This window comes from Nicotiana tabacum, chromosome 11 (assembly GCF_000715075.1).
Source record: "Nicotiana tabacum cultivar K326 chromosome 11, ASM71507v2, whole genome shotgun sequence".
Lineage (NCBI taxonomy): Eukaryota > Viridiplantae > Streptophyta > Magnoliopsida > Solanales > Solanaceae > Nicotiana > Nicotiana tabacum.
In genome coordinates, this window is record NC_134090.1 from 164,653,942 (window position 1) to 164,666,712 (window position 12,771).

The following is a 12,771-nucleotide window of genomic DNA, read 5'->3' on the forward strand; positions in this document are numbered from 1 at the left end:
AACTGGACTTACTGAAAATTTTCACATCACCCCTTAGACCAAAGGTCTTATACTTGTGGATCCTTCTCTTTTTGTTGAGATCTAAATAACTTTCCTTATTTTCTGCAATTCTTTGCACTCTACATCAATGACGACTCATCTTCCAACTTACTTCTGAGAAATCTTTCTTACTAGAAAAAAACTAAATTATTCACTTAACGAAAAGCTAATGTATTCACAACTATCATACACAATCTTAATAATTTAACTCTATTCACACTATCCATCCTGGAGAAACTACATTATGATAATTCCTAAAGGCTATTCTTCTATAGTTTGTGATCTCACTACTAGCTGATTTTTTTTCCATTGCCACTGTACTTTGGGTTTAACTTAGACTCTTTGGATTCTAACATGCGTCCGGTATTTCAAATTGTCATCCACTCACTATAGTTAACCTGACTAAGTGAATCAAATTGTACCTCTACTAGCTCTGCTAAAATTGTTAATTCACTGTATCAACTCAAAACTTACTTACTATCCTTTTTACTAACCACTTGCTAGCATTATATTTTCTTCTCCGGCTTATTACTCCTAACTTCCCTCATCATCTGATCATACACTTTTTCCGTACACTATCCTTTTTTTTCCTTCTAAACTATGTCCATGGATCACATTTAGGGAATACATATGCCTTAAACAAAATTAGAATATCTAACCCCAACCATTCAATACAATACAAAATCATATCATACTATAAACATCCGCGGTAATTACTTAGTCACATAACCTAAGGGGGAACTGCCATTTTTTTTATCTTACATCAATAGCTGCTTCTTATAGTAGCTTACTAACGTGGTACTTCTAGTCCTGATTTGAATAAATCTAAACAACTTAAAATCATTCCCTGAAATTCATTATTGGCCTCTCTTAGTTCTCATTGTATACATCATATCTTCTAGTCATTTACATGAGTTGTACGAAATCACATCTTTGGTAATAACAAATGTTTCTGACTCCTAGGTATTTTGCCCTTAGGCTCTTTTCTTTCCAAAATTATAGTGAACAATGTTAGGGTGTGACATCTGAACTATCATCATCCAACTTGAGGCTCCATTCCCAAGAATTACATAAAGTTGCTCTAGGAGTTAAAATACATACAAATACACTACAATGCACAAACCTATCCTTCAAAGTATACCATCATCGTAGTTCACTTAATGTGCCATCCGGTGAGTCTTGGTCTTAATCCAACGAAGATTTAGCTATAACCACTATTACTTACATTTTCTTTGAGAACCCATATGCATCACTGTATACTCACAAGTCACCAGAAATTTTGATACACTGAAAATTGGATATTTGATAAACATATAACTGGATACTGGCATACTGAATAACTATAAATTTGCTAACTGAAAGACTAAATAACTGGTAACTGAGGTAAACTAATAGCCATAAGACATGATAACTGCTTTTGTACTTTCTGATAAGGTTATGCTCTAAACTTACTACTACCCATTGCATCCCACATTTAACATCATCTCATATCTCATTTGTTACCAACTTATACTCCATAATTATACCCCAATGGGAATCATCTTCTCTTAAGAACTTGAGTTTTTTTTTTCTCGCACGTCATTTGGGCATCCAATACGTTTGGAATTCGATAGGAAGAGAAGGTTCATGGCACGATCTAGAGTAGAAAGAGATGAGACAATCCTAGATGTCCTGGTGGTTAACTGTTTATATGAGTGGCCGACACACACATATAAAGGAAACTCCACTGGACACGGCTTCATAAACTCCCTAAGACTCTTGAACCTAGTGCTCTGATACCAAGCTTTGTCACACCCCGAACCTGGGCCTGGACGTAATACGACACTCGGTGCTTGACTACATGTGATCGAGCGAACTAACTGGCTAGCTGAATCAACATGTGATATCATAATATACTGAATACGGAAGATAAACTAACACATACTGATATACTGAAAGTCTGAATGATATAAATCAAAGTATGGAAATATTAATACAATATCTGAAACGTATTTTTAGCATACATAGCTTAACATGAAAAACTTGAGACTCTGTCTAACTGTCACTCTAGTCTATGAAGCCTCTAATGAAGTACTGAAAACACTGACTGTCTGTAAATACTGAAAGGCTGTAAAGTAATGATAATGCCCCGGAAAAACTGGGGATCACCAAGTAGCTGGCACGAGAATCCTAGCGTTCAGAATCATCAACCTGTAAGTCATTACCTGCATCGTGAGATGCAAGCCCCGGGCAAAAGGTACGTCAGTACATTTGAATTGTACTAGAATGTAAAGCAACTGAAAGAAAGAATTATAAATGCTGATAACTGAGAGTTTATAATTGATAATTGAAATAATAACTATTGAAACTGAAACTGAAATCATAACTGATAACCGAACTGATAACTCATAATTGAAATAATAACTGGTAACTGATATGATAACTGAACGGTAACTAATACTTGAACTGAAAGGAAGTAAGGATATGAATACTCCCTCTTCTGAATGATGAACAACCTGTTTATCTGAATATTAAACTGCGGCCTCAGGCCCAATATATATATGTGCACAAACTGCGGCCTCGGGCCCAAGTATACGTATACATAACTGCGACCTCAGGTCCAAAATGCATAAAGCATAAACTGCGGCCTCAGGCCCAAAGATGCATAAAGCATAAACTGCGGCCTCAGGCCCAAAGATACATAAAGCATAAACTGCAGCCTCAGGCCCAAATACAGGTGTTCTACATTCAGGGATTTAAAATCAAGAACTGGGAATCATACTGTAATACATGATAGTGAAATACTGAATCACGATGAGTTACATGATACTGGAATACTAGACCATACTAAGTACATAATACTGGAATACTGAATCATACTGAGTTACATGATACTGGAATACTAGAACACTGAAACTTCAACTGTTTATGGAATACTAAGTAATCTATACTAAGACTCAGGGGCATTAAACCCAAGTCTATATTGAATACGCACTGAGCTCACAACGTTTAGAATGAAAGTCATGAACGAGTTATGAAGCTAGAGAATAGAAGTTCTACAACTATTCAAGAAGCTAGGCTAAACTATATTTCTGAGGCAATTTGTAACGTCGTAAAAGAAACGTAGTGTAGGGAGAATCATTAACATTCCCAAACATAGAGAGTTAGCCTCACATACCTTAACTTCCTTCTCTTGAGCGTAATACAACATTCGCCAACCCTTTCAACTTTAATCCATATCAATACAAGTCAAAGGTATTCCATATTAGCAATAATACTCATGTTTTGGTTACTTAGGCATTTTTCTCAAATACTTGGTGGCATAAAGCTTCATAGTCCTTATTAATGGTGTCTCTACACCCAATAACCCATTCTCTTGCTACTAGATAAATTCTAAAGTCTCACATAGTTATAATCAACATCATTATTTATCACCCATAAGGTAAACAACACCCTTAATCAATAATCAACAATCTACAACCCAAACCTATAATCGTTCATGCCCATCAACTCATATCTCATGAATTAGAGTTTATGATTATTAATCCAATGCTAGAATCAATTAAAGGGTGAAGACATTACCTTTTTGAAGTTCAATCCCCTTGAATTCGAGTTCTAGGGTTCCTTCTCTCAACAACGATGTCCCAATCGAATATCTAATGATATGGAGGGTTTACCCATGTTAATAAGATATTGGGAAATTAAAATAAACTTAGAATTACCATTAGAACTTACCTTGGGTGGTAGAAGGACCCTTAGGGAGTTAGGTTTTTGAGAGTTCTCCTTTATAGAGCAAGTTTTTATGTTTTGGGGCTGTGTGGGACAAAATATGGCTTTAAAACGACCCCCCATGAGTGCTCCTGCACACCTGAAGACCTGACCGTGCTACTGACCGCGCAAAATGGCTGTAACACTGCCTCAAAAGTAGCACGATCATGCTAGGGACGCGCTACAGGACGCACATATCACTTACTATTCTGTAAAATGCACATAACATTTTGCACATAGATCCGTTCAGACTCTATAATATATCATTAGAAAGCTATTTCAAAGGCCTACAACTTTCCTGCTTTGTTTTTCCCCAAATATTTACTAAATTTTGCTGGAAGACAGACCTTCTACAAACTTAGTATATTTTGTCAAATCTTATGCACCTTACTTTCCATCTTGATTTTGAAACAACTATTTTCACCCAAATCTTATGCATCGTTTAACTCATTCATACCTTTGCTAAATTTATGAGATGTTACATTTAACATTCAGTGGATGGTCGGAGAGATACCACAGCAAAAAGAAGGATCACTGTAACAAAAATCTTCTTTCTTTCTATACATTTAACCCCTTTTTTTCCTGATGGTTTGGTAAATATTGACATTTTTTAATCTTTTGCAGCCCATTGTGGTGTATTTGTTGTTGCCTTTGCAGAGTATGTTAGTATTAGAGAATTATCAATTCCGCTAGAAGACCTTTCTGATATTGACCAACAACGTAGACGCTATGGAGCGCTATCTTGGAACTATGCTAGGAAGAAGCAGGAGCATGGGAAAATTAGTGAAAGTGAGGTGACAGGCAAATTGGCAAGGAGGAAAGGTGCACCAGCTTTAAATGAGAAAATACGAGTCCAGAGGAAGAAGAAGTAGTTGTAATGTTTTGTATGGAACATGTAGTACAATTGTTTAGTTGATGTTAGTTTATAAGAAAGATACTAGACAATTTTTTGAACAATTTATTCGGTTTTAATTGTAGCAGACTTGAGTTACAACTATAGTAGCTTTTGTTTCTTTTTTCTTATCCAGTATTGTAATTCAAATGGATACATTCTGTTGGGTTTATATTCACTTGTTGAATCTTTACAGTACTTGATCTTCATTATTTTTAGCATATAAATCCTTTCCAACTGAATTTTTATACAGTTATTCTATCAACGAAAAAATATGTAGTTATTTTGTTGTTTTTTTGTAGATAATGTGTAAAAATCAGTAACTAAACATTTTGTTGCTTTTAAATTCAATTTGTTGAATGTATAAAATACCTCATCTACATTATTTTCACCATATAGCTTCTTTCTACCTGAATTTTAATCTAGCTATTATGTCAGCTACATATATTGTAGATTTTTTGTAGTTGTATTTGTATATAATTTGTAGATTATATTTAACAGTGTGTTTTGTTTCTTTTATATTCATTTTTTGAATGTAAACAATACTCCATCTATAATATTTTAAGTTTTTAACTACTTTACTGATTTATAATGTATATACTCTATAAATTCCAGATAATGTATTTTTTTTTATAGTTTTATTGTAGATATACTGCAAAAATACATTAACAACTATGTAAAAGATTCCATAGATAGTATAAAAGTTCTAGATTATATATAGAGAAACCATTCATAAACAAATCAATCTATGAAAGTATTGTCTCAATACAGAAAAATACTAACTAACTACATTATGATCTTAAAAAACACAAACAATTACACATCAAAATCTGTTATCCAGAACTGACCAACAAATTTTATGAAATATTCTGTTAACTACATAAAATTTTATTTCTTTTTGGGTGCATTCTTGCAAGATCTTTTGTTATGCCCTTCTCCTCCGCAGTTGCCGCATGAAACCTTGTACTTCTTTGAATATATTTCATCACATGTTTTGTATCTTTTTTTTGAGGTTTTCCTGGCTGCCTTTTCCCTTCTTTAGGTGGATTTACTACTTCTTCAGTTATATGTTATGACACATTCCATTTGCTTTCATCAGGTAGGGGATTTAATGGTATTTCATAAGTACGCAAGAGGTTCGCCCTTGTGTAATAAGGAGAACAATATTGTTCAAAAGACTCATTCCTGTGTCTTAAAGCAGCCAAAGCATGTGGACAAGGTAGTTCATCAAGCTGGAATTGCCCACAACTGCATCTTTTGTTTTCAAGACAAACAATATAGCGCCTCACACCATCTATTACTATATGGATGTAGTCTGTTGAAGCCCTCACCTACGAGTACATTACAAACAAAAAAACAATTCATATACGGTTAAAATCAAACTATATACAAAATATCTACATTGTCCTGTTTAAATTAATTTGATTCAATAAATAATCAGATCTTACTCTAAGCTTGTGCGACAATATTATGTTGTCATCCAACTCTTTGTTGAATTTGTACCTAAGGTATGTGAATGTATGCTTTGCTTTCAATAACTTTTATTTCGTCCAACGTTCAAGAAGGGTCCTCATATACTCTAATAATTCTACTATCGGCAACTCTCTTGCATATTTTGTTACAACATTCAACGATTCTGCAATGTTTGATGTCATAATCCAAGTTCTGTTCACCGTAGCATGTACTCGAGACTATCTATGATAGCCAATATCGTATAAGTATGCTTTAACACGGGGTTCAATCTCCTCAATCTTTGACATCCTTTCATTAAATTCATCAAGGGTGTATGACCGTGCCATGGCAAAGTATAATTCACTTAACTTAAGATGTCCCTTCTTGAACTTTGCCCGTATATTTGTCCAAATATGTCACATGCAAGAATAATGTGGCATGCCAGAATAAACAATAGATGTTGCCTTCAATATACTCTTATTCCGATCCGAAACAACACACATATTTGGTCTTTCACCATACGCGAGTTTGAATTGCTCAAAAAACCACTTCCATGATGCGTCATTCTCTGAATCAACTACAGCATATGCCAATGGTAATATGATACCTACATTATGTGGCAAGAAGCAATTAATTGGTTGCAGAAAAAATACAGAAGAAGACATATATATAAACTACAACTTTTATACAATATATCTACAATTAATTTGCATGTACTACAAAAACATACAAACTACAATATTTCTACAATAAAACTTCAGTACCTGCTGCATCCATTGTACTGGATATTAGCATTATTCCCTTGTATGCTGACTTTAAAAAGGTCCCATCAACTACTACAATTGGCCTACAATATTTCCAACCACTGATTGACATACAAATCGCAACAAATACATACAAGAAGCAGTCATCGTTTGTCTTCTTCTATTTAACTACAGACCCCGGATAAGTCTTCACTAGAATATACAAATAACCAGGCAATTTGCTGTAGGAGTCAGCAGGATGACCTCTCAAAAACTGTAAAGCCTTTTCCTTTTCTCTCCAGGCTTGCATGTAGGTTAGATTCAAGCCGTGTTCATACAACATGTCAAATTGTATGTCTTTTGGTGTGTAAATTGTCTTAGAATCAGAATATTTTGGAATAACTATGCTACCAACTACCATGGCAGTAGGTTTGCGTTGTATGAATGTATTGTCCATTAAAGAGCATGTGTGCTGGCTGTCGAAATTTCTGACCTTGAACATTGCAGAATCATTTATGCTAGTTGCCTTGAAGTGCCATGTACAGTTTTCACCAACACATATCAGCCAGTAGCTACAAAATAAATACATTTTAAACAATGGTTTAAAATTTAGATTTAAAAAGAAAAAAAAACTGTTTTAGCTTAAACGATCACATTATACAATCTATATACAATATAACTACAATTCTATTAAACATTATCACAAGGAAAAACTGAAGAAGTAAAAAATTACAAATAAACTACAAAATTAAAAAAATAATAATATTTGACTATTCATATGTTCATACCTTCTAGCACTAGATCTTTTAACCCTGAATTGGAACTTGTGCATGACAGAATAGTGCTTCAATGCAGTTGCAATTATTTCCTTGTCTTGGTATACCTGTCCTACTTCAATAGAACTTGGTGTACTACCTGTTATTATTATACTTTCATATTCCTTTATAACGGAAGATGTTGGCATATCAAGTAACTTTAGTATTCCAGAGGAACCTGCATGAAAATAAATATAAATACTGTTATGACCAATTTGTAGAAATTTTGTAGATAATTTGTAGAAAGGTTGAAATTCAGTATTTCATATTAATTTTTCAAATTATATGTAGTTTTATTGTAGAATAAATGTAGAAATTTTGTAGATATTCTGTAATCCATACTGATATATATGTATTTTATTTGTAGATAAAATGTAGATAAAGTATAGTTTATTGACATTGTACCAGAATTTCATAGAAAAAATAACATCGTACTAGAATTTCATAGAAAAAATAACATCACATACCTGTAGCTGTGTTCTCAATGGTGATACTCAATTCCATATTGAAATCGCGAACAGTTATACATAGCGGATATAATCCTAAGTTTTTTTTCCTTTTTCATCTCCATGTATACATGAACACTCATATCGTTCCTAATTTCCATTGGAGGACAATGCTCGTTGACAATGTATTTGATTTTTATAATTTTTTCGGATGTATCAATCATTAATTGTTGTGCTATTATAGAAATCAATAGACTATAACTCACATCCTGATCGACTACAATGCCATCAACATGAAATTCTCTAAATCTCCCATAGCTATCCTAATTCCCATTCAGTTGTAGCATAATTGGGATTTTTGCCACAATTGCGTTTGTTGCAGAAGAATTGTAGAAGATTTGGTCGTTTTTGATTTGTGAAATCAGAAAAAATGTTGAAACAGAGTGTATCGCAAAAATAGAGTGCGGAAATTTTGTAACGAAGCCGACGATAATTATTACTGTGCGTGATTTGCATTATGGAAGATCTGGAAGAATATTTAATTCACCTTGTTTAGCGCGCCTAAATAAGAAATCCTACAGCTACAATGATTCCTTATTTAATGCATTGTATATATTTTGTAGAAATATTATTAGCATGAAGGGTAATATGCAAACTATGAACATATTTGATAAATATAATTTCCTATATGGCATATGAACGAAAATTTCCCTTTTCCTTATTGTCGTCCAGCCTTTAACCAAATTAGTCTAATGCGAAAACACAACAAGGAAACCCAACTGTCACGACCCAATTTAGGATCATGACCGGTTCTTAGGAGCAAGTGCCCCCAAGTTAGCCTCATCGGTATTTAACAGAAAATCGAACAGAGTTTCCCTTATTTTTTGACTATCCCAAAAATTTTCCTGTCTCAAATCAGCAACCAAACATCCTAATAGCAATTCAAATGACAATGATCTTATCAATTAACCAAAATAAATATCTACCTTTAATAGTCCACCCACCAACAACTAGAAATATTACTTTATCTCCAAATTTGATAAGAATGAGCGATACTCAACATAAATCTATAATAACGAAGAATACTCAAGACACTAAAAAATTTGACTATGGAGCGACTCTAAGAGTTCAAAGAAAAGACCATAATAATAAATAAAATCTCCGCCCACGCGAACAAATGCGAGGCTCACCAGAAATTATCAACTTGTGCGTCTGACTAACGAAATCCTCGCCCTTCAACTGTTGTCTCTGGAAAAAAAAAATAGCGGGAAGTGAGTCGCTAGCTCAGTGAGTAATAATACTTAACCCCAACCGTTTTTATTGGGGACAAGTCAGAAAACATGCTAGTATCTCAAACAGAAGATAATATATAAATGCCCTTTCAGAAATAATAAATAATTTTCAGCCTCATCATGCCTTTCTTGTAGTATAATACAATTAATAATTCAGTAATAAGCTCGGTAACCACTGTATAATATCAATATTCAAATTTGGGAGGTTTCAATGAATGGATCATGTAATCGGTATAACTGTGGACTTCTTCGCAAGAAGTCAAATATAATAGTAGTCCCTATTCGAGGGAAATCGGTAACGGTATGCTAGTTCTACCTTCCCACTAGCGAGGGCTATAACTGTACATTGTAATCGGTAAATACAAGGTGCACCAGGTCTAACGAACCTGTCGTTAGCTACGAGATACTTCAATGTCTACTCCCATTTATACTTGTCTCTGTAATCCGTATATACTCGTAGAAACTATTTTAAAACAATATAGGGCATTTCGGTTCTTATCAAATCATATAATTTCCTTTCGATAACAATAAATTCATGTAATGGTAAAACAGATCTAGTGACAACGAAAATATTTAAAATCACAGTATTCATCTCAAATAACTATTTCGGTATCATATCGAGTAAAATACTTGTCCCACATGCAACTCAAAATAATCGGTAACATATTCATATTAAAAATCATGTGTAAATCATGCAAGTTATAAAAACATAAATTGCGGTAAGATTACTACTCACAGTACTCGTGCCGAAATTCCAAATGCTTCACCTCGAGCAATTCGTATAACTTCCTCCAATTCAATCTATAATTACGTAATATCGGTCTCATGTTAATTTTTATGTTTAGGATAATTCATAGCTAATTTAGAATACCCATCCCTCGAGGTTCCATATTTGAATCTTAATTCGCCGAATTATATTCACCTACAGGATGAGTAATTATTAATCTACCAACTCCAACCTATTGATATAATATACCCGCTTAATTCATGAAAAGGTATATGGATTTCTCTTAGTTTTTCTCTGTTGCTGCTTCTGCCGTGCCGTGATGTTTGTGTTGGCTAGGGGTTTCCTTTTTTTTTTTTAAAAAAAAACCCTTTTTCTTTTGCTTCTGGTTTGGTTGCGCCACGACCTTTCTTTTTCTCCTTTTTGATTTGGGCAGAGAAAGGGGCTTCAGCCCTTTCCTTTACTTGTCTCTTTTTTATTATTTTTTTGATTTGTTTTGTTGTTTTTTTTAAAGTTAGTTTCTTATTATTATTATTATGCTAATGACCAATATACCCTTATGAAAAATATAGGGTATTACATCCTCCCCACCTTATAAAATTCGGTCCCCGAATTTAACTCAAGTACGTACCTGTAGACTGAAACAAATAGGGGTACTTGACTCGCATATTATCCTCTATTTCCCAAGTAGCTTCTTCAGCGGCATGATTTCTCCATAAACATTTTACGAACATAATTTCTTTTGACCGTAGCTTTCTTACTTGTCTATCAACAATTGTCATCGCTTTTCCTTGTAAGACAACTTCTCATCAAGCAGTGTAGTTGGTACTTCAAGCACCTGAGATGAGTTTGATATACATTTTCTTAGCATTGAGACATGAAACACTGGGTGAATAAAAGATAACTCAGGAGGAAGTGCCAAACGATAAGCCACCGCTCTCACTCGGTTTAGTATCTCATACGGTCCTATAAACCTGGGGCTCAACTTGCCTCTTTTCCCAAACCGCATCATACCTTTCATAGGGGATACTCGTAGGAACACTTTGTCCCCAATTGTGAACACTAAATCTCTTCTTCTCTTATTAGCATAAGACTTTTGTCTACTTTGAGCTGCAAGCAATCTCTGTCTGATCAATTGGACCTTGTCCATAACTTCTTGTACTAGGTCGGGTCCCAATAAGTTAGTCTCACCAGCTTCAAACCATCCGATAGGAGAACGACATCTTCTACCATACAATGCTTCGTACGGTGCCATTTGAATACTGGACTAGAAGCTATTGTTGTAAGCAAATTCAGCTAAAGGTAGAAAAGTATCCCAACTAACTCCAAACTTAAGAATACACTCTCTCAACATATCATCCAAGATCTGTATAGCACCTTTGGATTTTGTGTTTGCGTGCGATAAAACTAGTACTAAGATTTACTCGTGTACCTAACCTTTCTTGAAAAGGTTTTCAAATCGTGAAGTGAATGCGATAGTTTATTAGAGCTGATGGACAATAGAGCTCTATTGAGTCAGATAATTTTCTGTTCATGCATATCTATGCATACTTTACCTCACTATAAGAAGTTTCGATTAGCAAGAAATGTGCCTACTTGGTAAGTCAATTTACAACTTTCCCACAAATAATCATACCTCTAATGGTTTGAGTAATTTAGTCATATATGTATTATTTTATTGTATTTTCACTTCAGAATCTTGAGTTATTTTAGTGGGCCTGTGAGTCGCAAGTGCTTGCCTTAACATACTGACATGACAAATAGTTAGAACAAAGTTAACGAGTTTTTTTCCCCTTCTTTGTTTTCCAACCAATCAATTTTTTTATAGTCATGGTGAATCTTATAGACCTGAGATATACATTGTATCTGGAGTTGTGAGCTCCATCACGAATAGCTTGTCTCAGCCCATATATGTTTGCTACACATAATTAATTACCTAGTCGGAGAATATCCTTACTATTAACAATCATATCCTTGCTTTTACCACCTATAAACAAATCTAGGTAATTAAACAATCGCTCATCCTCGTATTGGTTAGCCTTTATACATCTACATCGGGCTTGACTAAAAGCCAATAATGTCTTTGAATTTTTTTTCATTGAATCTAATACTTGTACGTTCTAGTCTATGCATATCTTTGTCCAGAAGTATCTTTACAGGAGCTAAATGCGTCAAATCATCCATAATTTTTTTTGCATAAGTTATAATATTTATCTTTCCCGAACAGTACAAAATAGTACAATTATATCTTCAGTAGTTCCCTCCATCGACATTGCTAAATATTTATCTCTGTTGGTTTTAAATGTACTTCAGTCTCTTGTACTAGGTATAAATCTCATAGGTTTCTTCGTATAAATAGTATCTCTAAATCTTAAAAGGAAACACCAATATGACCATCTCCAAATCTTGAATGGCATAATACGACTTGAGCTTCTTCAATATTCCTTAGAGCATAGGTTATCACGCGACTATTTTGCATGAGAAAATATCCTAATCCTACCCTCGAAGTATCACATAACATCGTGAATCCTCTAGAGCCTATTGGAATAAGGCTAATATTAAGTGTGATTGTCAAACATGATTTCTCGTTGTACATTTCTCCATCCACTAAACTTTAGTGA

General features: G+C 34.1%; 2 protein-coding genes across 2 annotated transcripts; both read right to left on the reverse strand.

The window, feature by feature from the left end:
• Positions 1-5,748: 5,748 nt before the first annotated feature.
• LOC142166116 (uncharacterized) lies at positions 5,749-10,932 on the reverse strand. Its single transcript, XM_075224535.1, has 7 exons — positions 10,782-10,932; positions 7,662-7,866; positions 7,071-7,445; positions 6,895-6,977; positions 6,677-6,737; positions 6,127-6,181; positions 5,749-6,009 (listed from the first exon to the last, which is right to left on the reverse strand). Exons 1-7 carry the CDS (start codon positions 10,930-10,932, stop codon positions 5,749-5,751), a joined length of 1,191 nt encoding a protein of 396 aa, XP_075080636.1.
• On the reverse strand, positions 10,929-11,300 carry LOC142166117 (uncharacterized). Its single transcript, XM_075224536.1, has one exon. It carries the CDS (start codon positions 11,298-11,300, stop codon positions 10,929-10,931), a length of 372 nt encoding a protein of 123 aa, XP_075080637.1.
• Between the last annotated feature and the right edge of the window lie 1,471 nt (positions 11,301-12,771).